The sequence below is a fragment of the Clytia hemisphaerica genome, unplaced genomic scaffold, assembly GCF_902728285.1.
Source record: "Clytia hemisphaerica strain Z4C2 unplaced genomic scaffold, Clytia hemisphaerica genome assembly, whole genome shotgun sequence".
NCBI lineage: Eukaryota > Metazoa > Cnidaria > Hydrozoa > Leptothecata > Clytiidae > Clytia > Clytia hemisphaerica.
The window spans coordinates 833020-859835 of record NW_027103938.1 but is presented as its reverse complement, the minus strand read 5'-3'; the positions used below and the strand labels follow the sequence as shown (position 1 = coordinate 859835).

At 35.6% G+C, this 26816-nt stretch overlaps 1 protein-coding gene across 1 annotated transcript; it reads left to right on the top strand.

The window, feature by feature from the left end:
• Window positions 1-273: 273 nt before the first annotated feature.
• LOC136809877 (RNA polymerase-associated protein CTR9 homolog) lies at window positions 274-26816 on the top strand. Its single transcript, XM_067066435.1, has 28 exons — window positions 274-299; window positions 585-657; window positions 16047-16145; window positions 16438-16501; window positions 16599-16876; window positions 17000-17027; window positions 18311-18400; window positions 18706-18854; window positions 19044-19151; window positions 19550-19657; window positions 19810-19929; window positions 20144-20260; window positions 20405-20494; window positions 20627-20755; window positions 20912-21184; window positions 21305-21578; window positions 21866-21921; window positions 22351-22443; window positions 22621-22737; window positions 22920-23065; window positions 23287-23358; window positions 23485-23620; window positions 23944-24081; window positions 24439-24509; window positions 25349-25396; window positions 25507-25701; window positions 26128-26406; window positions 26685-26816. Exons 2-28 carry the CDS (start codon window positions 610-612, stop codon window positions 26710-26712), a joined length of 3354 nt encoding a protein of 1117 aa, XP_066922536.1. The 5' UTR covers window positions 274-299; window positions 585-609; the 3' UTR covers window positions 26713-26816.

Genomic DNA, 26816 nt, shown 5'->3' with positions numbered 1-26816 from the left:
AAATTGCACAATTTTTTTGGATTTTTTGTTCAAACATTTGGAGGAAGACTTGTTTTATATCAAAATACATGGTTTCAGTGCAAATCCTTGATTTTTAAGGGAAAAAGGGAAGGAGAACAACAAAAATGTGGTTTGTTTACTTTACTGAACGCCACACCCCTGACACCCACCGCCTATTTGGCCTATTTTTCCTACCAAGTTCGAAAATCCGAGACCTTCCGCAAGACGGGCCACCCGGGTTTCCCGAGACATAAAAACGGTGTATTCCGCAACAGACAGCCGCCGTGTCTAGCAGTCTAGTTGAAGAGGGAGAGGATAATTACAAGGTCTCAAAAGAAGGTTGTCTATTGCTCATTCCGACATCGACTTTTAACCTGACTGAAATTCGAGCCGTTACTAGCAACCCTGCGGGGCCCAAGGCGCCGAGTATGCACCCGGCACAGTGACAAGCCGTTACTAGCAACCCTGACCCTACCTAACTGTTAGTTAATCAATTCCAAACAACAAAACCCCCGGAAAATTTAAAGTGTCGGAATGAGCAATAGACAACCTTCTTTTGAGACCTTGTAATTATCCTTTCCCAGTTGAAGAAGCAAGATCAAATTCAAGATGGCGGCTGTAAACTCTGTCGAAATTCCTTTGAGAGACACTGATGAAGTAAGTATCATTAATTTTCCTAAGAAGTACTAGGTCACAGTTTACTTCTTCAATTCAAATTTTCCCACTTACCTTAGAATCTTTTGGACCAAAGCCAGGTGCAGGTTACAACTTTCACAACACGCTTTTTTGTTTGGGCAGTTACATCAATATGCCTTCTTACCTGTCTTTAAAAATATAAATAAAAGTAATCACGGAAAAGGACGCGAAAAAAAGACATAAGTGTGAGAACAGAGCAATCAAACTCGTTAGAAAAAGTACCACCATTAGAAGTCATAAAAAATCAACCTGAATAAATGCAATCGAAATTCCAGAGAACTTCATAATTCCCCAAACAACATTACATTACTTTGTCAAACTCCCATCACATAAATTTTACAATTACGTCAGAGTAGACTACGCTCGCCACCGAAGAGGTGTATTTGGAAAGGGTAATTATATTTTATTGTTCGCTTCTTTTTTAAAGATTTGCCGGGTTGGAAAAGTATGAATTTCTTTGTACATATTTTACCTACCCCAAATATTTAGGAGGCTGAGTTTTAAACGAATCGTCAAGTTGAAACGAACGATTTATGTATCAGGGTCTGTTTTATTTACCCCCTGGTGACTTAACAAAAGAGACTTAACTCGATGTTACAATCCAATTATTGAAAGTTTGTGTCGGCCTTTTTATAATGAGCGAGACATACGTTCTCTGATTACGCAATTTTCATATTGACATTTTCGAGGCATTTTGATGTAACTGTTGGGGGAGGCAGCCAGGCAGCCAATGGGATATCCAATATATTGTATTGTCAGATCGTCTGTCTGTGTCTTCAACTTTTAAAAAAATAATAATTTATCATTAAGACTATTAAGATCTAGCTGACCAAATTCGACAAATGACAAAAGGTCTATCAATAGACCTTTTTTCAAAGAGGTAGCTGGGAGACCCGACTTCTCTGTCTGCTGTGTGGTTTCAAAAAAATATCAAGGTATAGACACAGTATAGTAGCCGGGAATTATACAAGCAGTTACATCAAAATGCCTCGAAAATGTCAATATGAAAATTGCGTAATCAGAGAACGTATGTCTCGCTCATTATAAAAAGGCCGAGACAAACTTTAATAATTGGATTGTAACATCGAGTTAAGTCTCTTTTGTTAAGTCACCAGGGGGTAAATAAAACAGACCTTGATACATTTATCGTTCGTTTCAACTTGACAATTCGTTTAAAACTCAGCCTCCTAAATATTTGGGGTAGGTAAAATATGTACAAAGAAATTCATACTTTTCCAACCCGACCAATCTTTAAAAAAGAAGCGAACAATAAAATGTAATTACCCTTTCCAAATAAACCTCTTCGGTGGCGAGCGTAGTCTACTCTGACGTAATTGTAAAATTTATGTAATGGGAGTTTGACATAGTAATGTAATGTTGTTTGGGGAATTATGAAGTTCTCTGGAATTCCGATTGCATTTATTCAGGTTGATCTTTTATGACTTCTAATGGTACTTTTTCTAACGAGTTTGATTACTCTGTTCTAGTTCTAGTTCTATTAAGTGATCACATAATACGCTAACGTACATTATCATGATATTGAAAATAAAAAGTTATAAAAAAAAAAAATACCTAATAAAATGAAAATAACTAAAGCTAAAAGTGGCTGTAAGAAGAAGTAGTAAGATAGCGAAGTAGCGAGATATGACTGAAGCTGAAAGACACCACCACAAGGACTTAGAATAGTATGTAGTAAACGGGAGGCTAAGATGTGATAATGTAGACCTGAAAGGCTTGTGATTTGATGAAGTTAATAAGATATAAAATATACATTTAAATTTTTATATAATATATAAATATGATTACTTAAAATTAAATATTATGATTCAGTGTTATGTTTAATATAGGCTAAAAAGAAAGCAGAAACATTAATAGTAAATAAATAACTTTTGCCTTGAATGCACGACCTAGCTGCTGAGCTGAATAGAAAAGAATAGAATTAGTGAGAGTTTGAGATTAGAGGATGATGACTAGATTGAGACTAGATACTAAGGCACAGCAGGAATATAGCTAAAATAAAAAGCTTGAAATCAGGAGGAGTTAGGAGCAAGTGAAGGCAAAATGTAAACAATTAAAATGATACATACAAGTTAAGTATAGTGCTCATTGACACCTTTACAAAAAGAATCATAATTTAACTCAGATATGAGATTCACGGGTAATTCATTCCACAGGCGGATGGTTGACGGGAAGTAACTGAATTCATATGTTTGAATCCTTGCATTGATTGGAATAAGTTTAAGATGAGTGTTACGTGCACGAGGTGCAAGAGCGGATAAAGATTCAACTTTGCCATGAAGAATTTTATGCATGAATTTAACTTTATTTGCTGTTCTCCTGGTTTGAAGGGTTTTAAGTTCAAGATTACGAAGCATCGATGAGGGACTACTCATTTGCCGCCAGTCATTCGAGATGAAGCGTGCAGCTTTCCTCTGAACCATTTCCAGCTTATAGATGTTGGAGGCTGAGTGAGGGTCCCATACGACTGATCCATATTCCAGGATGGGTCGGACATAGGTTTTGTAGCATTGAAGCTTTGTATTTGGGTGACATGATCTGAGATTCCTTTGTATGAAACATCGAGTTTGGTTGGCTTTCTTAACAGTATAGTCGTTATGGACATTCCAGGAGAGCTTTTTGTGGATATACACACCTAGATATTTCGCTGAGTCAACAACTTCGAGTACTTGGTTGTGCATTGAATATGGTTGAATGATAGTATTACGCTTGTTGGTGATTCGTAAAACTTTACATTTGTCCGGGTTGAACTCCATTGACCATTCATGTTCCCAATTCATGAGTTGGTTTAAGTCTTCCTGAAGGCTTATGGCATCATTAATTGAGTCAATGACTCTGTAAATGAGTGCATCATCAGCAAACAATCTTATTTTACATTTAACCAATTCAGGAAGATCGTTTATGTAAACTAAAAACAAAAGAGGGCCGAGGACTGTGCCTTGAGGAACTCCAGAGATAACATTAGCTTTTTCAGATGACTTGCCGTTAACGACAACAGTTTGAGTGCGATCGGAGAGGTAGTTGGTGATCCATTCAAGAGTTTTACCCCTTACGCCATAATGATGAAGTTTTAGACAAAGTTTTTTGTGGTCAACTTTATCAAAAGCCTTTGAAAAGTCAAGTAGAATTGAGTCGATTTGCTTAGCTTCGTTCAGGGACTTAGCAAGGTCTTGGATGGTTGTTACAAGTTGTGATTCACATGACCGATGTTTCCTGAAACCATGCTGGCTATCTGTCAGAATGTTTGTGTTGTCTAGGTGGGCCATAATGTTGCTGTGTAAAATATGCTCCAAAATTTTACAGGATATGGAGGTAAGACTGATAGGCCTGTAGTTACAGGCTTTGGATTTGTCGGTTTTACCAGGTTTGAAAACAGGGGCAACCAGGGCATGCCTCCAGTCATCTGGGATGGAAGACTGTTTGAGTGAAGCTTGCATCACTAAGGTAAGACCAGGAGATATTTGGTCAGCAAACTCTTTGAGAAATCTTGATGAGACACCGTCTGGACCAGCAGCTTTGTTAGGGTTGATATCGTTAAGGAGTTTCCGAACACCAGGTTCTGTGATATTAATTTCTGGCATGGGTGTATTCGCTTGACCCTGCAGGGGTGGGATTCGATTGTCAGGAATGGAGAAGACATTTGAAAACTGTTTGTTGAGGATGTTCGCTTTCTTGGTGTTATCAATGTGTAAGCTGCCATTGTCTCGCAGGGGTGCTACTCCATCATTTTCACATTTACGAGATTTTATGAATCGAAACAGTTTCTTAGGATTATTTACCCCATCTGGGCTTACACAGTTTTTGACAAAGTTATTGAATGCTGATTTGCAAGCTTTCCTGCATTCGTTTGTTAGCTTTTTGAAGCGATCCCAGTCTGCAGGTTTTGATGATTTTTTGGCGCGCTTGTAGGCCCTCTTCTTTCGCCGAGATAACCTTTTACATTTCTGTGTTATCCAAGGTTGAGAATAACGACTTGATGTGTGTTTTGAAGGGACGGATAGCATGGCATTTTCAATAAGAGCTTTGAGGGCTTTCCACATGTCATTAACAGGGGATTCAGAGTTGTAAGTAGTGGTAAACTCAGCAATTTCAGCAGAGATTTGATCTTTGATGGACCCAATGTTTGCTCTGTTCCACCTGAAGATTTTGTGTTTGCTAGGTTTGGATCGAATAGGATGACATACCATGTCAAGAAGAACAGCTGTTTCGTGGTCACTGAAACCTGGGTGAGGGGCTATTCTGCTGACAAAAGTTGGTCGATTTGTTGCGATGATGTCAAGAGTGTTTTCCTGACGTGTAGGGAACTTGACTAGCTGCTCTAAGCCACAATCGTCAAAAGTCTCGAGGAAGCCTTCGCTGATGTTCTTTTTGTAATTATTGCTAACAATAGTGTTATTGTTCCAGTCTATATCTGGAAGATTTGTATCACCACCAAACCAATGTGGAGAGTTTTTGAATGTGTTATTCAGATCTTTGATTTCATTACAAATGTTGGTAGCTACAAGAAGATTGGAATCAGTAGGTCTGTAGCACGAAGTGATGATTACTGGGTGTTTATGTGTCTGGATTTTGATTGAGACAAGTTCGCATGTCTCTGATTTTTTGACCTGTTCTGCAATGAGTTCTCTTTTAACAATTATGATCGCACCACCTTTGGAGTTATCTTTTATTCTGTCACGGCGAAAGCACTTGTATGTTTCAGGTAAAAATTCTTTATCCTTTATACAGGGATCTAAGTGGGTTTCAGATCCAATGATAACATCAATGTTATCATCAAATAGCGCATCTTCAAGCAGTTCTTTCTTGTCCCAGATACTACAAAAGTTTATGCATAAGATACGGAGTTGTTTGGCTAATAGCTTTGGTGTGTTATCGCTGGCATTAGAGATGTTTGAATCAGTTGAGGAGTTGAGGGTATTGTCGAATAATGATGGGCTGATGTTTTTGATACCACAGTTGCAACATTCCCAGGTGAGATCAGGAGTTGATTCATAAGCTTGGTAGATAAGACTGTTCATTTCAATACAATCTTTGTGGAACCATTGGTCACACGAGTCACATGCTATTGCTCTTTGACCCCATTTCACAGCTTTGTAACACTCGCCACATGGAAATTTAATTGGACGAGCTGGTCCTGGGTTGGTTTCAATTTGACCACTAAGGATCAGTAACAAGTTGATCAGATGATATGTAGATTGTTTTCTGGGCTGGATTTTCGTATGGATCATGTTGTACGAAATAGTGAAGAACACTTCTTTGGTGAATATATCCCCATCAGGAATGAATGTAATGTCAGTGTTGAATACATATCTGTCTTTGATGTTGTTAGGTTTCAGCCAGATTGTTGAATACAATACAATCGTCAAGAGCTTGTGTAAATACATTGTTAAGATCAGGATAAGAACTTTTCGCTTCAGGAAAGCGCAGGTTGATCGCAACCCTGGTGATGCTGGCTTTTTGATGGGTGTAATACAGCATTTACCCATGAACTTTTCGCTTCCGGAAAGCGCAGGTTGATCGCAACCCTGGTGATGCTGACTTATTGATGGGTTTTTACAGCATTAACCCGTGAACCATACTTTTTAAGATTTTGTATTATATTTTATATTCTCCTTCTTGTTATATGTTTTCTCTAAAAAAAGAAGAAAGGCTTCTCCCACGATACAGGTTCAGCCTTTGACTCAAATTTGGAGTTATGGTGTTTCTTTTTATTCTCACACTGATGTCTTTTTTTTTCGCGTCCTTTTTCGTGATTACTTTTATTTATATTTTTAAAGACAGGTAAGAAGGCATATTGATGTAACTGACAAGATGCAAGAATCAATTGCAGAATTTGATTGGCTAATATTTTATTGTTATGATTTGATAAACAAAAGTATGACGTCAAACAGCTCTATTGTTTCAAGAAGTGCCGCGAGCTTTTAAATTGTTTTGAAAAGATAACGGATTTTTCTTTTGTGATTTGAAGTGATTTGAATTGAGTCAATAATTCCATACTCTGTATTTCAGTGAAGTTGTTGGGATTTTGACTGGATAGAAATATTTTTGTTACAGAGTTAGGGTGGTCAGGCCAAAATTTTCCCCTCAAATTTTGAAAACCAAACTAATTTTATTTGAAAGTTGTTACCTTTGTGAGAAAAATGAGGGGTCATTTGTTAAAATTGGTTAAGTAGTTCCAAAGTTATTCCATTTTCAAACCACAAAAAAACCACCTTTTCAAAGAATCGCCTCCTTACTAGTCAGGTTGCTGCACCACTTTTTTAGAAATCTTAGTGCGAGGAATCTAAAACCTTTTGGAACTTGTTATATAACACAAGGATTCAGAAAAGTTTTACTGGCCATTTTCTATTTAAATTTACCTCCTTTACTCAATTCCAGGCCTTTTTAAGATTTTGTGACGTCATCAGGGTGGTTAACCTAAGGTGAAATTTGAACCTCCACAAAAATGGTCATATTATACATCGTTGGATCGGAAATTTGATGTAGATCTCAAAAAAGGATTATCTCATAGGGTCAAAATCAAGTGTAAAAGAGTTATCAATGCAGAAAGTGAGCAATGTGACGTCATAGTTAATTTTTCCTTACGATGTTCTTGAATAACACAGACCGAGACATTATACTTGGAAGTCACGAGTGTTAATTTTTTTCTCGCGGCTGCCGAGAATTTACGGAACGGCAATTTAGCTGACCATAATCAAAGAGAAGGAATTTGTACTAAAAATCCCTTTTCTTTTTATTTTGGTATCAGTATCAATCCTTCCATTCGGGTTTTAGAAGATCAACGGATTAGAATAGGTGGATTAAGAACTCATAGAAAACACTCCTCGTTAGGTTATCAAACTTTTTTACGAGTTTGCTAGCAATTAAAACTTGATAAGTTGTAAAAAAGTTGTAAAAAATCATTACTTTCAACATTTTCATTGGTCATTACGTATCACGTGGTACATTTTAAATAAGAAAATGCACTTTTTTAGCCCTTTCTATCCAATGCAGAAATTAGCCAAATAATTTGAAATTTATTTTCCTAATTCTAAATACAGTCTTCTTTCACCAGTATGCAACCCATTCGTGACCCATCGATAGTTTCTTAGTTATAGACCATACGTTAATTTTCACTTATCTGAAGATTGCCATTGACAAAAGATTAAAAATTTACATTAAAACTGGTCTAGCGTTTGTTGATGCTAAAACTTAAGTGCAGGATTTAAAATATTTGCAAAATCATCAAAATTGATCGAATCATAGGACAAATTCGTTTTCGAAACTGTATAAATTGGAAAATTGTTCTTATAAAAACAATGAAAAAACTAAACGAGGAGTGCGCAGAGTCATTTACAGATTTTTCTTGTAACAATGAGAAGACAATGGATCTCTCTTGGGAGCAACGAGAGAAGTTAATCCACCTATTCTAATCCGTTGAGAAGATAAATACTTTATCTTGACTCTCTAAGACATTATCAGCCCGACGTGTGGCTCTTATGGGTTCCTTTCCCAAGCTTCCCATAGTGCACTATAAGGGTTGAAGAGCAAAAATGAGAAAAATTGCTTTCAAAGGATATAAAATTTGGAAATTCAGACTTTTTGCGAAAAATCACCTTTAGAGAGATTCTTTTGACACTTTCATAGTTTTCGTATCAGGGGAAGGGTCTTGCGGTTACTCCTTGACACTATGTGGAGTAACTGCAATTTTGGACATTTTCTACAGACACCACCACCCTTGCAGTTATTCCATAGTGTACTAACTGATTTTACCCTCAAAATTGGTGTATACCACCCCCAAAATGCCAAATTTGGCATTTTTTCACTGAATTCCTCATTTTTGATACCATTTTACTGGAAACGTCTTATTAACGACTGTTCAAGAGTTAATTATCTCAATCATTTTCCAAGTTTGTTAAAATATCTTTCTTGCCTCGATTGAAGAAAAAATTTTGTGATTTTTTTTTGACTTTTGAAAAAAATGTTTTGATTTTTTTTGCTTCCGAAATTTTTAAAAACCTAAAATTTTAAGTGAAAAATTGAAAAATGTGCTCACTTAGTACACCATATCCTACCAAAATCGACAATTTTGGGCTTAGGCACCACCCATGTTGCAGTTAGTCCACTGGTGGAGTAACTGTTTTCCCAAATTTTGGTTTATATACCACCACGGTAGTAATTGTCATAGTGTTCATATACTAACTGCATGACCCCCCCCTGTCCGTATCCTTAAAAGGACCCAAAATGGGAGAAATCCCAACACAAGATTTACATTTGACACTTTCAATGGTTTTCGTACCCTTAAAGGGACCCAAAATGGGAGAAATCTCAATCCTTCGAGAAAATATTTTGACTTTTTGTAACCCCCAGAAACCCCTGCAGAAAGTGGTATATTGGTATACACAGATCATCATGCCATAATCCTAAATTGAAAGCCTGAATTGCTTTTGTTTAATGATGAGTTCTGATTTCTGATCTCCCTAAATTTATTACTATGGCTGGATGTGTTCCAAAATCTAGGGACATTTTTTTTTAAAACTCTTTCAAATCGGGGGCAAATTTATTATGTCAAAGAAAGATTTGTTTTGAACTTTTTTCGGGTTAAAGTGCGATGACTGCTAGATTTTTGGTTCAGTATTTGTTTGACTTTGTCCGATAGAATTCAATTATTCGATTACAAAATTTGGTCTACGAACAACTTTTTGCCTGCAGACACTTGTAAAACTTCATTATTTCCATGAACTTTTGCCGCGTTACTAACACAGGACAAATCAGTTTTAATTTGATTATACCCCTATCACCTTGAAAGATGTGTTGTTTTTTTTTTTTTTTTTTATGAAGATTTACAGTCCAGGCACACGAGGGCCTCTAAACCGATCTATCGTCTACAATTACAAAGATCTTGATTCGTAGCGCAATGGATGTTCCATCCATGCCTTGGTTAGTTCTTCTTTGAACGCTTTGATGCTAGTAGCGTTAACAGTCTCTTTTGGTAGCTGGTTCCATGCTGTCACACATCGATAGTAAAACGACTTGGTCTGGACACCTCTAAATCCATCGCAAGTCAAGTTTTCGTAGGCGCTGCTCGTACGGTAGATTACTTAACCTTCTGACCATCCTAGTGGCACGTCGTTGAACGCCCTCAATTAAGTTGATGTCCTTACGTAGTTTTGGTGACCATACAGATTGGGCATACTCGAGATGAGGCCGGACAAAGGTTGTGTACAGAGTGAAGAAAGTTTTAAGGCTAAGGTCTTCGAAACCTCTTCTGATGACTCCTAGAATGGAATTAGCTTTTTTCACTTGTTTTGATATGTGTTCTTCAAAGGATAAGTCAGAGTCTATCAGAACACCGAGATCTTTTTCAACGAAAACATGTTCAAGTTGTTCACCTCTAAGCGAATAAGGGTGCGCATGGACAATATTCCAATATTTACCGAGAGTGAGAACGTGGCACTTATCTGGGTGAAATCTTAATAGCCAATCATTTGACCGCTTTTCAAGTTTGTGTATGTCTTGTTGGATAGCCAATGAGTCCTCAATCGAGTTGACTTCTCTGAAAATCTTCGTGTCGTCAGCAAATAGGAGAATCGAAGACAGCACATTGTCAGGGAGGTCGTTGATGTAGATAACGAAGAGAAGTGGTCCCAAAACACTTCCTTGGGGAATACCACTGATAACATCATCCGTCTTAGATAGAGTTTTGTTAACCTTAACCAATTGTTTTCTGTCAGTCAGAAAAGACTCTACCCATCTCAAGATGTTTCCAGATACTCCATATCCTTTCAGCTTTTTAGGTAGACGGCGTTCTAAAGCTTTCTAGGGGTAACTAGAAGATAATATGAGCTTTTTCTTGATTTTACTCCCTGTTTCATTAGAACACATCAATATTACCGGCCGATGGATCAGAATAGATTTTTAGCCAAAATAAACATGCAGAACACATTGCTGCGCTCGCTAATACTTGCTAATACTAAGTTGTACCCTCATCATTATATCTAATCCCAGAAATCAATGCGATTTACACATTAACGCGACAATATAGCTCAATCAATTTTGGATAGCTTATTGAAGACTAAATTGTTTAAAAATCGGTTAAAAAATTACACTTTAGGAGACTATTTTGAAATTATCAATAAACATATACGAAAGATATCAATATTAGATCCTTATGGGGGAAAACTTTGTCGAAGAAAAGTGTCGAAATTTTGGCCAAGTGACAAATATTTTCCCCCGATAAGGTAGCTATTCTTCTGCAGCTATTTAGGCAGGGATGGCTTTGTTGTTTATAAAAAAAAGTTCAAAGCTTTAGCTACCATTTCGCATTCGAAAAGTTGTATGTATTGCTACACACTCGTATCTATTAAAAAAAACGGGGGTTTGGTAAATTGTAAGTGTTTTTGAAAATGTTGTATTTATAGTAAAAATAATTTCTAAATCGTATTCTGATGTCTGATGAGTTCAAATTCTTTTGATTTTAAGAATTAATATCAGAGTGCTTTTTGAGTTTTACGTGCGTTTAAGGTATGTGGAAACCTTCGTTTGGAATTTTTATCAAAAAATTTTTTTTTGTTTAATCTGATGTAAAATTTCCAGAGCTTTTCAGACATGTAATTATTGTTTATTAATTCCAAATATTTTGGATGTTATGATAGAATTTGTATCTCTTCCTTGTTTCCCTTGTTTATAAATAAAATGTCTCTCTTCTCTAGTTCAATAAGACCGCCAAACAATGTTCAAAAAAAGAAGGGGGGAACATTTGTGTTTTGCCCCTTTTTATATAAGAACGGCTGCTCGAAAGAATTTCTTAGAACAGTCAATCTTGTGACCATAATCTTTCCGTCTAAAATAGAGCCCTTTAGAAGTTACCAAAACAGATGAATGTATCATAATAAGGATATATGATTTATTTCGAAATACAATAGCGAAACTTTTTAGACAAGAATAATTTCATTAAATTTTTCTTGTAAAAAAATGTTAGAGAGAACAGAAACTTCATATTTATAACTTTTGTTGTTTGATGAATAGTTTTGTTTAATCTTTATGCAAACAAAAGATTAAGGGGAAAACTTAAATCGATGATATCTCAAGACAGAAAGTTGGGATACCTAGGGTCATTCCACGAGTAATAAGTCCCCTTATCTCTGAGCTACGGACTTCATTTTTTCTTTATTGTACTCGTGAAAGATAGATCTAAAAAACGTTGCCACGTTTTTCTTTCTTTTTGCCTTAAACTAAAGTTATGACCCTTCAAAGCAAAAAATCGCTATTAATTTCATGTTTTTTGTCTCTGAAGATGACATGGTCATTTTTCCTTTGTCACCTTTTATTTCTTTGTCAAATTGACAAAATTTCATGTTGTCAGTATCATTCGATAGAGAATTTAATAAGCTTTCGAAAAATATATACTTTTACTATTGAAATATATCTGTATCGAAAGCTATTAATAAAAGAGTCAGGTGTGGTGTAGAAGGTTTCCACATACCTTAATAAGTATCAAAAGCGATTTTTTGTGTGATTTTTTACCCCCGTCTAAGAATTCGAACATTTTAATGTTTACATTCTATTCTATTACAAACGCAAAGAGGGAAGACAACATGGCGTCAGAAAGTTCATTGTCAACACTAAGAGTGTTTCTTGTAAAACTTTTCTCTATAACTTTGGATAAAGGTAGAATTAGAATGTCCAGTAAAGGGAAATGATTTGAGTAAAGTATTAAGAATAAAATGTGCATCAAATTAGATTCTTCGCAGTGAGGTTAACTAAACTTGAAATTTTTGAGGTCCAGCAACCTGACTATACACCACGCCAGCAAGAAATAATTTTCGGAAGCACCAAAATCACGCCAAAAATGGCGGATGAAAACTAGTCTTCCGTGTGGCGAGGCGTGAGGAGTTTTGCTGGCGCGGTCTGAAAATCGGCCTGATGACTGTTAAACTTTAGGCTATCGCTAATGAGCTGGAAATGATAGCTAAAAACAAATTTTACCAATAAAAAGCTGAAACCCTTAGCTTTCCAACGATATATGGTACTGGTAGTCCTGATAAAAATTTCAGGAAAGTGCAGAAAAATCGAAATTTCTTCTTTTTCCTCGAATTAAAGACGGCCTGTAGATTATCGAAAAGGCTACAACGTGACAAACTAAAGTACTATCTTTCCCGCGTTTTATAAAAAAAACCGTGAGTCTATAACTAATCCAGCTCAATAGCGATAGCCATTTGAAAAATGGTGGTCAAGGTAGACGGTGTTGCCACGAATTCCGAGTCACCATTTTTTCACCTTGATGTCTAATAAATGGTATATCTTTTTATTGAAGGTAGGTAATGGGATGGAGTTTTTTTCTTTGTTTTCTCTGATAAATTCTGAGTATTTAAAATAAAGAATGAACAAGTTTGGAGTTGTTAAGGATAAGTTATGATGGATGGAATGTTCTAATTTTGATTTTCGACTTTTTCCACGCAAAAAATCCCGAGTGCGCACCCTAACAGAGTATGGTCTCCAGACTATCAAAGAGGCCACCCTGTTGAATAATTATGTAGTCCAGCAGAAAAACAATGATTAAACCATGCATAATTATTACAATATGCATGATATAGTAATTATGCATGACTCTATTATTGTTTTTATGGCTTGACTACATAATTATTCAACAGGCAGTTAGTCACACTAGCGTCCCGCCAAAATGCGTATCAAAGATTAATGCTGCGAAAGCGCAAAACTTCTAAAGGGATTCATGAAAAAATAACCCGGCGCTTTTTAATGAAATTGACATTTTCAAAAACTTTGAGAAATTGCCCTAAATTTGAGCCATACATGAAAAAATTTGAGCCAAGCCAACCTTGAAAACTAATTTGAAGATCAACTTCCCAAGAAAAAGATCTACGGGGGAGGCGGAACCCACCTAGATCCGCGCACCACTGGATAGGCGGTTTCCCGAAAATTTTGCCGGACCTCAAATAATGACCTATTTACATATGCGGGATTATTTTTACTTTAGCGTATAAACCAGGCCTTAAAAATCGAAGCGCTGTCTCAGGAATTGAATGACAAATTTTGGTTGGTTGATTTTGGCTGCTGCACGTTTTATTTTGTTTCAAACTTTCAAGTTTTAATTAATTGTCTTGCGAACTTGATTAAGTTAACTCTCCTCATCCTTGTTGTGCAAATACATCCTGTAGATGACTAATGTTGTTTTTTCTGAAAGCTAGATTTCCTAGTGTGACTAACTGACAGGAAGTCCTCTTTGAAAAAAGGTCTATCGTAAAAGAGGTTACACACGGAGATCGATGATAGGGCCAAAATTTTCCCCTCAAATTTTGAAAACCAAACTAATTTTATTTGAAAGTCCTTAACTTTGTGTGAAAAATGAGGGGTCATTTGTTAAAATTGGTTAAGTAGTTCCAAAGTTATTCCTTTTTCAAACCACAAAAAAACCACCTTTTCAAGGAATCGTCTCCCTACCACGCGCAACCAAGAAATGACCTTTGGACAGCACTGAAAAACATCAAAGATGGCGGGTGAATTCTAGCCTTCCACGTGGCGGGCGTGAGGTGTTTTGCTGCTGCGGTCTGAAAATCGGCCCGATGACTGTTAAACTTTAGCCTATCGCTAATGAGCTGGAAATGATAGCTAAAAACAAATTTTACCAATCAGGAAAGTACCGAAAAATCGAAATTTTTTCTTTCTTCTCGATTTAAGAAAGCCTGTAGATTATTGAAAAGGCTACCACGTGACAAACTAAAGTACTATCTTTCCCACGTTTTATAAAAAAAACCGCAAATCTATAACTAATCCAGCTCAATCTGGCTCAATAGCGATAGCCATTTGAAAAATGGTGGTCAAGGTAGACGGTGGTGCCACGAATTCAGAGTCACCATTTTTTTACCTTGATGTCTAATAAATGGTATATCTTTTTATTGAAGGTAGGTAATGGGATGGGGTTTTTTTCTTTGTTTTCTCTGATAAGTTCTGAGTATTTAAAAAAAAGAATGAATAAGTTTGGAGTTGTTAAGGATATGTTATGATGGATGGAATGTTCTAATTTTGATTTTCAACTTGCTCCGCGCAAAAAATCCTGACGAGTGCGCACCCTATCGATGACGATGAGTGTCTGTCAATGATGGAGTCAGAAGCTTTTGTCCTTTGATTTTCATCACACACTTCTTGACCATTTTGGAAATTTTTCTTCAAAAAAATCAAAAAATTTCTCAAAAGAGTAAAAAAAAATTGTTGATTAAAAAATTTCAAATCAAAAAAATTAATATTTGAAAAAAGTCAAAATATTACAATAAACTACTTTTTTATTGAAAAACAATAAAATTCTGTGAAAAAGTACCCAAATAGTATCCTGTACTTGCTTGAAGAGTGAAAAATACACACCCCCACCCCCAAAGTAGTACCGGGTACTAACTTTTTTGAAATGCAAAAATAGACACCACCACCTGGCTATAGGTCAGTACCCTGTGTCTGTATCCTCCTGCTCTATCACGTGTTATATATAGGTTTTTTTTGATTTTGAAGACCCCCCCAAAAAAAAATATATTTCATGCCTTGCCATTTTGCCTGGAAACGCATATAAGTATAAGTGATTTCAGTACCTAACTCGAGATGTTGAGCTTCCGAAAGCGCAAAAACTGGACAAAACAGCTGTTTCTGGCTGAAAAACACTGAAAACACTGTTTTTAAGGATTAATATCTCGAGTTAGGTAAAGAAATCACCTATACTCGCAATATATCACTAATCTTGATTTTTTGAGAGCTTTCCCAAAATATACAACAGGTCTCCGTTTTCTCAAGCTAAAATTTTCATTAATTTTTCACCCTATGATTTTTGCCTGAGACCGTCGTATTTGTCCGAAAATCACACCAAAGTGTCCGAAAAAAAATTGGCACCCAAATTATTTTGATTCCCCTACCCCTTTGCTTTCCAAAAATGTATAACAAGTGCTTTGACTAAAAAAGTCGATCGACCTCAAAAAAACGAACAAATTTCCCCCTACTATTGGGTCAGGAGAGAAAAAATAAATAAGATTTTCATGAATTTCAACTTAATTTTTTTTATTTTTGTAAAAAGAATGTTGGTGAATCTGTAAACCAGAAAATAAAAAAGTAATTGCCTAAGTAAGCCTGTAAATTGCAATCTGTATATCATTCCACACAGGATGGTTTACCATCAAAGATCTCCTTGAAAGGTATTAAAACTATCAACTGTGCTGGACACTTGAGCAATTAAGATTTTTTACCCACTTTATGAATTTTCTACTAACTCTCGCACCAAGTTACTCTCTGCGTTGAAACTTCACAACCAATAGAATTTTTTTTTTTTTTATTTCGAAATCAATCAATTTTTTTAGGTTATTGAGCTTGATTTTGATCAACTTCCTGATGGTGATGAAGTGCTTAGTATCTTGGAACAAGAAAATGCAGTCCTTCACATTTGGCTGACTGTTGGTGTAAGTACCAGAGTATTTCTTTCTTTAAAAATATATAATTTTTTTGATCAATTGATTACTAGATAAGATTGTAAACGAAACAAAAAAACTTTGATTTTGTCCTTTTCATCCCATTTCAACCTAATATAAACAATAAAATAACATATTGGAAAGTTAACTTTTATAAAGATTTCTTTTAGTAAAACCGGCAAAACATTCAGGTCAATTGTTAGACCTACTGTAACTCCTTGAGTAGAGCTAAGAAAAAAAGAACAACTCTAAGATTTAAAATAACCTTTCTATCTTTATATAGCAACAATATTTCAAGCAGAATAAACATGAAGATTTTGTCAAAATCTTTGAAGCAGCATGTGCTGGTAAGTTTTTTGAATTGTGGCAAACACTCTTACTTTTTTAAATAAAAGTTTCTATATCAGTGACATTTTTTTTGATTTAAACTAAATTTTCTTTTAGATAATTTTGCTTCAGCCAATCTCGAATATAAAGAATATGCACAAGATCAAATGATTGTTTTGGATTCCTTAGCTGCATACTATGTGCAACAAGGGAGAAAAGAGCGTAACAAAGATCAAAAGAGAGAGTTGTTCACAAAAGCAACTCAACTGTACACTACTGCTGATAAAATTATCATGTTGGATCAAAGCCATTTGCTGGGCCGTGCTTATTTTTGTCTTTTGGAAGGAGATAAAATGGACCAAGCTGATGCTCAGTTCAACTTTGTACTGGCACAGGTACAGGCTCTCTCTTTTTCTTTGACTTGTGTTTCAGCGTTTTTATTTTTCCTTTCTAATAACTTGTGTTGTTGAATGCAACTACTATCATTTGATGACTTATTTCTTTATGTTATTTTTCAGTCAACAAACAACATCCCGGCACTTCTAGGTAAGGACTTCCATTGCCCATTTTACCATTATTTTACCTTTGCATTTCATTTGTTTCTAACTAACGGTGATTGCTTTCCATACATATTTTTATTCCCTTTAAAAAGTATGTATAAAATGTTTCAGTGGTTCTCTGTAAGACTATGATATTATACCGGGTGACCCACAAAAAAGTTCGGACGGTTTTTGTTGGCTAGGGTCTGAAATAAAAGTAATATAAACTCAATCTTTTTTTTTAAAGATAGAGGATGCTCTAACTTAAAGTTTGAGCTATTACTTTTTAAATTTGGTTCAGTGGTTCGTCATTTATGAGCTTTTAAAGTCAAAATTCAATTATCGGAAAGTGCAAAAACACGTCAAAAATGAGGTATCAAATTATGAATTGTTTTCTTTATCTTTAACATTGTGTTTTTCGAGTGTGCTGATGTTTTACGACCTCGTTAATTAGTGTTGTAGGTAATAAATGTGTTCGTAAAATAATAAATTAACAACGAAGTAGATTTATATAAATTTATTGTAAATATTTTTGCGTCTTATGAAAGAACAGAGAGTGTGAGTTTGCCTGGAATATGCTAGAAAGTGTATGGTGGTGGTTCTTTTCTGAACAAATAACTTGTTAATAAATTTTGTGAAAGTAAAGAACATGGCATGGACCAGGGGTTTAGGTACCCCCTAAGAAAATAGGTACCCCCTGAATTTTAGGTACCCCCAAACAACAGACGTTAGTAGGTACCCCCTGTGATTGGTACCCCCTGTGACTTGAGTATATGTCAAGAAATGAAAAAAATTGTATTGATTGAAATTATTCGATAAAATCCATAGTGTATCTGCGGGCTGGGGGGGGGAAGAATCTAAAAAAAGTTTTAAAATTGAATAAAAGTATCAAGTATCTAGCATGCTCTTTTCTAAAGATTTAACGACCTTGCTTGATTGATTGATAATAAAACAATTTGATACCTCTTTTTTGACGAAATTTCGCACTTTCCGAAAAGTGAATTTTGACTTTAAAAGCTCATAAGTAGGGAACTTGTGGGTCAAATTTAAAAAGTAATAGCCTAACTTTAAGTTAGAATATCTACTTTCTGCATATTAAAGTTTCAAGATCTTTGAGACATTTGTTCGGCCTCGAGACGCCGAAAACTGTCCGAACTTAATTCGTGGGTCACCCGGTATAAAAACTTTAAATATGTAGTTATACTAATACTACGCACATAAATTAACTATGATGGTATAAAGTGACTCTTCTTTATGTGTTTGTATTAATGTCTAACCTTTCCTTTTTAGGAAAAGCTTGTATCTCTTTTCAAAAGAGAGATTATAAAAGTTCACTGGCTTATTACAAGAAAGCTCTCAGAACTAATCCTAATTGTCCAGGTAGGTTTCTTTTACTCAGTTTGTTTCAATAATTTGTATCAAATGCTATACCAACTGAAAATCTTCTAAATTTAGTTTAAAGCAAACATTATAAAAAAGATTGTAAAAAGTAATACATGAAACAACTTGCATTATGTTTTCAAACTTTCAAACCCATCTCTATGCTATGCTGTTTTCTTTTTCGTTCGAACATTGTCATTTAGCATGTTTCCAACTACCTATATCAGTTAGGTCCATTCATCATGTTGCTTGTTTCTTTTTTATACTGAGAGTGATCTGGTGTGATGGGTAATATTTTTATTCAGCTGAGGTTCGTCTTGGCATGGGTCATTGTTTTGTTCGACTTGGTCGTTGGGAGAAAGCAAGATTAGCTTTTGAAAGAACACTAGAGTTGAACAGTCAATGCACAGGAGCCCTTGTTGGATTGGCTATACTTGAGCTCAATTCTAAAAAGGTAATAGTTAATTTTTAGTTGACTACATTTTCAAAATGTACATTGTGGTGCGCTTAAACTGGCTTGGACTTTTAAGCTATTTTGTATTGTTTTATTTTTCTACTGTCTTTCTACTTAAATTTTTCATCAAATTTGACATTTTTTGCTTCATTTGTTTTTATAAACATCATAATTTTGTCATTTTTTCAGGCTGACAGTATCAAGAACGGAGTTCAGTTGTTATCCAAAGCATACACTATAGACAATCAAAGTCCTATGGTACTCAACCATTTGGCTAACCATTTCTTTTTCAAAAAGGTAAGGGAAAATATTAATTGCTGACTTTTTTTCTTCAAATGAGTTTATGAGCTTAGCTAAGAACAGTGTTATGTCATATGAATGATTTGCTCCCAAAACATCAGAAAGAAAACATCAGCAGATGAAAACAATTCCATTAAAATATGAATATGATACGAGTAGCTTCTTGTGAAAGTCTCGAGAAAGTAGGGAAAGTGTATAAAAAACAGTAAGCTCATAGTATGCAGAGGGGGAGGAACCCAGTATTTTTCAGGACAGGGGGGGGGGCTAGATTTAAAAAACGTAGTCTCCACCTTCACAAAGCAAATTATCAAAGACATTTTGGATGCATATTCTCGAATTCTCGCCGCAGGCAAAAATTAGAATAGAAATTGTATGACTTTCATTTCCATCATCAGGATTATACCAAAGTACAACATTTGGCTTTGCACGCTTTCCATGGAACTGAAGTAGAAGCTATGCAAGCAGAAAGCTGCTATCAATTAGCAAGATCATTCCACGTACAGGTAGAAAATAAAGAGTTTTTCTTTACGTCATTCATAATCTATAAAAGTTGACTTTTCTGGTTCTAGATAAACTATGGATTTTATCGAATAATCTCAATCAATACAACATGTTTCTTTTAATTTTCACTATTTCCACACTCTTTGTTCTTCAGGGCGACTACGACCAGGCTTTTCAATATTACTACCAAGCGACACAGTTTGCTTCACAAAATTTCGTCTTACCTTGGTTTGGGTTGGGTCAAATGTATATTGCAAGAGGAGATAATATCAATGTAAGTTAGAACGCTCAAACAGTCACAACTTTCTTTCTTTTTCTCTCAATTATAAATACGAAATTGTATAGATTTAAACTATTTGAGGAATAATCCTTCGCTTCATTTCTCGTAAATCTGCCCTACTCCAATTGTATCGTTTAATCAACATTACACAAATGGAACTGAAGAAATCATTCTGAACCATTTACATTGTACGACTGCATTATTTCAGGCAGCACAGTGTTTTGAGAAAGTGTTGAAACATCAACCCAATAATTATGAAACCATGAAAATCCTGGGATCGCTTTACAGTACCTCTTCAGAGCCAGAGAAGAAAGAAACTGCAAAGGTTAGTTTCACTCTTACATCTCTTACATCCATTCATCTACCTTAACTTTATACGACTTTCTATTAGTTTAATCTTTAAATTTTTCACTTGAGAATTACATTCCAAAGATGTCTTGTTTTAAAGAGTTGAATAATTTTTTTTTAGAATCATTTGAAGAAAGTAACAGAACAATTTCCAGACGATGTTGAAGCATGGATCGAGTTAGCTGGTATCTTAGAACAAACAGATGTACAGGTATATTGATAGCTATTTTTCATATTTTTCATTAGTCATCATCAGTGTATGGGTTTTGAATCAGGGGAGGTCGTGTTTTGGTTTTCAAAACGTTTTTTGATGATCATGAGGTTATACTTTTTCCTCAATCAGGCTGCACTTTCTGCTTATGGAGCTGCTTCGAAGATTTTGAAAGAAAAAGTTGAAACAGACGTTCCACCTGAAATCTTGAACAATGTCGGTGCTCTACACTTCAGACTTGGAAATATCAACGAAGCGAAGGTATTATAGTTCAATACATATTTAATATTTCGATTTAAATAACTTCGTTTGAGCGTGGGTATGATTTTTGACTTGCACCCCGTTAATCCTTTAACTGTACCCGTTTCATCTCAAGTTCCATCCCCGATTGAGTATCAAATATATTGTCAATTTTAGAAATTTTACGAAGCAGCTCTAGACCATTGTAAAGAAGAAAGTATGCAAGATGAGAATTACTACAATGCGATCGCTGTCTCCATGTATTACAACACTGCACGATTAATGGAAGCACAATTCGAATTCGACAAAGCAGAGAAGATTTATAAAGATATTTTAAGAGAACATCCCAGTTATGTGGATTGTTACCTTCGACTCGGTTGCATGGGTCGTGATAAAGGACAAATTTACGAAGCTTCTGATTGGTTCAAAATGGCCCTACAGATTGATCAGGTATTCAGTTTGTTTTTATTACTAAGCCTACATGTCAGGTGCAATGTAAAGGTTTGGAACTTTTGTGTTACTTTTTGCCGTCTAGAAAAGTTCTGACTGTGGCTCAATTCTATTTTCTAGGACCACCCAGACGCTTGGACATTGATAGGGAATTTGCATCTCGCAAAACAAGAATGGGGTCCTGGGCAGAAAAAGTTCGAACGTATTCTCAAACAGCCAGCCACCGCCAACGACACATACGCCTTAGCTGCACTGGGAAATGTTTGGCTACAGACCTTACACACACCGAGTAGGGATAAAACGAAAGAAAAAAGACATCAAGAAAGAGCGATCTCCATGTTCAAACAAGTCCTCCGTACCGACCCTCGCAATATTTACGCTGCCAACGGTATAGGTAGGTTTTTCTGTTTGTTACTGTTAATTTTTCCGAATCATAAAAAAGATAAAGAACATTTATATTCATTAAAATGTTTGCAATATACCTTATCGGGGAAAACTTCGTCGGGGAAAAGTGACGAAATTTTGGCCAAGTGCTGCCAAGTGATGAATATTTTTCCCCGACGAAAATTTTCCCCGGCCTTAATGCGTTTACCAACTACCAGCAAGTGACGAATATTTTTCCCCGACGAAAATTTTCTCCGACGAAGTTTTCCCCGATAAGGTACTTCTCTTTCGTTGAAGGTTGCGTACTGGCACATAAAGGACATTTTCGAGAGGCTCGTGATATATTCTCACAGGTAAGAACTTGATTTTACTGACTTGTATTAATTAGATTAAGGTGACTGTTTTGCGATTCACTCATTTTACTGCAAGTGCATCGGTGAAATTTTTTAAACAGTATCCAGCCCATTGAACAATAAGAGAGGGAGATTTTAAAAGACAAAGAGAGAAAGAGGTTAAAAATAGAATTAAAAAAAAAACAATTCTATTTTTAACCTCTTTCCCTCTTTGTCTTTTAAAATCTTCAATGGGCTGGATACTGAACTGTACATCCTATCTCTTTAAATCCACAATGGGCAAAGACTCTCACAACGAGAGTGACGCCCCTCAAACAACATAACATCTATCTATCGGTGAAATTTTTTAAACACCTTTGTGGTTGTTTCACCTACAAAATTATTTTAATAGGATACGTAGTAAAATTTTACAAAACCGACTAATTGCAGGTCCGTGAAGCGACAGCGGAGGTGCCAGACATCTGGTTGAACTTGGCACATGTTTATGTTGAACAACGACAGTTTGTCAGTGCCATACAAATGGTGAGTATAAACCTCATTTTTAGAAATACCATAAAACTATTATATTAAGTAATTAGAGTTACCCTAACTTTCTGTTTGTTTGAATGCGATGATTTTTGAAGGTTTGAGATACAGAGGGACTACAAAGTGTTGTCAAGGATGACTGTATTTTTCAATCAATTCCCTGTCTTTTTACAGTACGAGAATTGCTTGAAAAAGTTTTACAAATCATACAACGTAGAAGTGATGTTTTACTTGGCGAGAGCATATTATAAAGCAGGACGTTTGGAAGACTGTAAACGACTCTTGTTAAAGGTAAGTGATTCACATTTCTTGGGTCCTAGAAAGCGTATGCAACTTTTCTCATCACTTTCTATTTACAACTTAAACAATATTAATTGTTTGATATTTTCATTAAAAATATGTTGAAGAGTGCGCATGTATCCTTGTATCATACTCGCTGCAAAAGGTGATTAATAAAATGATTTTTGTTTCAGACGCGACATGTTGCACCACACAACACCTTGCTCATGTTCAATTTATCACTCGTCCAACAACGTCTTGCCACCGGTGTGTTGAGAAACGAAAAGAGTCTTTTGAAAGCTGTATTATCAGCTGTTGCTGACCTACAACTTGCTCAAAGGTAGTCATTTTTTATAAAGGCTATAAGAAACTCAAAGCTCATCATTTGAAGGTCTTAGCTGTGAGCTCCTATGAACCGTTGCCTCCTTGGCTTGAATTTTTGTACGACATAAACATAGAAATTTTGATGAGAACCTTTCACTGAAGTTTCATTTTCCTTAGATTTTATACGAACATCGGCAACAGTTTTACGTAAATTGACTCGCTGATTTTCCTTTTCAGAAATTTCGAGTATTTATCAAAACATGGTGATCGGATGAGGTTTGATCTGGCTCAAGCAAGAAATGAAGCAGGGTGAAAGAGATTTCCTAATTTTTACTTCTCTCATTGACTGGGTATTTTAATAAACGCAAAATATCTGAATAGCCGAGCACTGTCTGCTAGATAGTTTGATATCTCCATATGTTATAATTCTTTCAGGCGATGTTCCGATTTGTTGAGTCAGGCACAGTACCACGTGCAAAGAGCTCGTCGCATCGATGAAGAAGAGAAAGAAACTCGCAAGAAACAAGAAGAAGAACGAGAATTATTCCGAAAGAAACACGACCAAGAACAGGTCAGCTACTGTATACTCTTTTCGATGCACTTTTTTCTCTTCCTCAGATTACGGCAGGAGTTTTGCTTGATGTATTATCATGTTGCGAAAAGTCATTGTTATCTCCACGCATCTTGAAGTTACTTTATATATAAATGAATAAATATATTGTGCTTTTTAGTTTAAATGTTTGGCCCTGTTTTGTGCCCTTACCTTTTCAATGATATTATATGAGAGATCGGAAAGATGAGTAGTAGCAAGTTTCTGTTATTTTTAGCAAAAGTTAATAAAACATGAACGGAGAATTTGATATTTTACCAATAATAACCATTCTTCTTCTGCAGCAACGAATCAAAGAGAAAGTGGAGGAAGATCGACAAAAAATGCTGGAAAAACGACAACAATTCAAAGAACAAAATAAACAAAAACTCGTCTTCGATCCCGTCGAAATCGAACGAAAAGAAAGAGCCAGATCGAAAAAGGTACGTTCTTGCCTTTTTGGTAGGTTGGTTAAGTATACCGGTACAGAAATGAAGACGAAGGAAAACGTAATATGCTTGTGACGAGTTTGAACCGTTCAAGTCTCGTATTTCCAATAGCTTATTAAATTTTCCTCTTTTGTGCATTAGCTACCGATAGCCTCTCTATCTTCGTACTTCAATGCACAATTTGGAATGTGTTTTGATGTCTCCTCTTAAACTCTGTGGGATTTACTGCTTTGTTTAGTTATGATCAGCTTCACCCTTTCCCTTGATGTGAAAATACACTAGGATTGCTTCATTCTCTTTTTATTGTCTTATGAAAAGTTCTGCATTACATTGTTAACCATTTTGTTTCAGTCGAAGAAAGCGGAATTGGATGACTTTGTTAACGACGACTCATCGGATGATGATCGACCCAAAAAGAAAAAGTAAGCCATGCATTTTGGTCAGTTATCTTGTCCGGACGATAGGGAAAAATTGAGTGGTCTTTAAACGAGCGTTTTCAAGACGTCCCAAGACCTATTTTTTTAAATTATATTTTTCTCTCACATAGAACTTCTCTCGTTTAGTGTGGATCATCAGATAAAGAACTTACCGGCTGCCTCAGAAAAATCTTTGGACGTTTGGCGAGCCACTGAGGCCAAGCAAAGTCTTTTTTGAACTCAAAACCATTTTTATTAGAAAGAGGATAGTCTAACTTAAATTTTGCGGTATAACTTTTAAGTTTGGTCAAGTAGTTGTCAAGTTATAAGCTTTTGAAGTTAAAATTCACTTTTCGAAAAGTGTGAAAACACGTAATAAAAGGGTATTAAATTAAGCATTTTTAAGCGTTTTCGATAAGAATTTTTTTCAAATATTTCTAAAAACTGACTATTTACTAAAAACTGACTATGTTGTAAACGAAAACTGCTTTTAAAAGTATTTTAACAATTAATTATGTCGTAAAAGTCGTTAAATAAGTCAAATACTGAGCTATTTTTTCATTATTTGCATAAATTTAATACACCTTTTTTTACGTGTTTTTTACACTTTTCGAAAAGTGAATTTTGACTTCAAAAGCTTATAACTTGACAACTACTTGACCAAACTTAAAAAGTTATACCGCAAAATTTAAGCTAGCATGTCCTCTTTCTAATAAAAGTGGTTTTGAGTCTAAACAAGACTTTGTTCGGCCTCAGTGGCTCGCCAACCGTCCAAAGTTTTTTCTGAGGCACCCGGTAGTAGAAGTTAGTACTTCTTTAATCCCCTCTCTCTTATCTTCTTTCAGGAAAGCTGTGGAATATGATGAAAACGGTGATCCTATAAAACCAAAACGGTAAGCTTTCCTTTTTTTTTGTTTGTTCATTCCGACAATATGAATGATGCGTGTCTTTTAACCTTTGTGTTATCTAAATGTAAACGTTTTCTGTATATTTCCTTCAACAGACAACGTAAGACTAAAGAGCCGAAAGAACGCAAACCCAAGAAATCAAAAGAGTCGAAGGAGCCAAAACTTTCAAAGAAACAACAGCAGAAAGTCAAATCCAAAGCTTTCCTCTCTTCCGGTGATGACACTTCAAGTTCTGATAATGACGATGATGACAAACCAACCAAGTCCACAGCTTCTTTCAAAGCTGCACTGTAAGTCAATCCTCGAATAAGTTTCCACTTCACAATCGTGAAAATCATATTCACTTTTAAGTATTATGTAGATAGAAACTCGACAGCTCAGAATTGTTATAACTTTGGTGACAGTTTTTCTAGTTAAACAGCCCTATTCCTTCCTTATTTTTTGGGTGCCTACGATGTAAGGTAAGTTATCAATGAATGCTTCAAGAACGCCACGGCAATTATTTCATGAAATGAGGAAACTTCTCATTGACTCGTCCAGTTTTGAGTTTACACCAAAAATCTCTTAAAGGACGAATAAATAAGCGATGCTAATGTAGAATGTTGCACACGGTAAATTATTTCAGGATTCACCGCTGAAAACTGAAGTAAATGTTCTTACGCGAAAAAGTAGATCGATAAATGGGATATTTCAATGTACAATTCTAATTTCTTCAGGGCTGCAAAAGACTCAGGCGATTCTTCTTCGTCGAACTCTGATGATGATGTGGATGTCAGTGATCAAAACATGAGTGTGGATGATCAATCTTCCTCGGGCGCTGAAGAGAAGCCCACCTCCTCCACCGCCACCTCCGCCAAGAAGAAGAAATTGGCCGCTATAATCGCTTCTGATGAAGACTCGGAGGATGATATGAAGAACAACATCTTGGCCAGTAGTGGTGGAAGTGATGCCGACGATGATGCGCCAAAAGTCACAAAAAAGAAACGAGTTATTGCGTAAGTTATTCTGTTACTATAGCAACCCATATTATGAATGCCTAAGAATTCTATAAAATCAGTTTACTAACGAAACAAAGAATTAGCTTAAGCTAGAGAAGGTGTACCCATACTATGTAAACAAATGACTGAGAAAATAAATCTTTACAAAGACTGACCTTAGTTTAGAACGAAAACCTTACGGTGCTTACTTCAAGTGCGGATGAAAAGTTAGTGAAGTGCACCGTTTCTTAATTGTAGACTGTCATCTTCATCGACTTTTCCCTTTCTTTTTTTAGGTCTTCCGACTCTGAAGATGACGAGTAAATACCATCGATGTCTTTGTCGCTCCACATTTTTATCGTATTTCTTTCTTTTGTAATAGTAATAGTAAATAAAGCAAGAATGTAAATAAAATCTGATATTTCTAA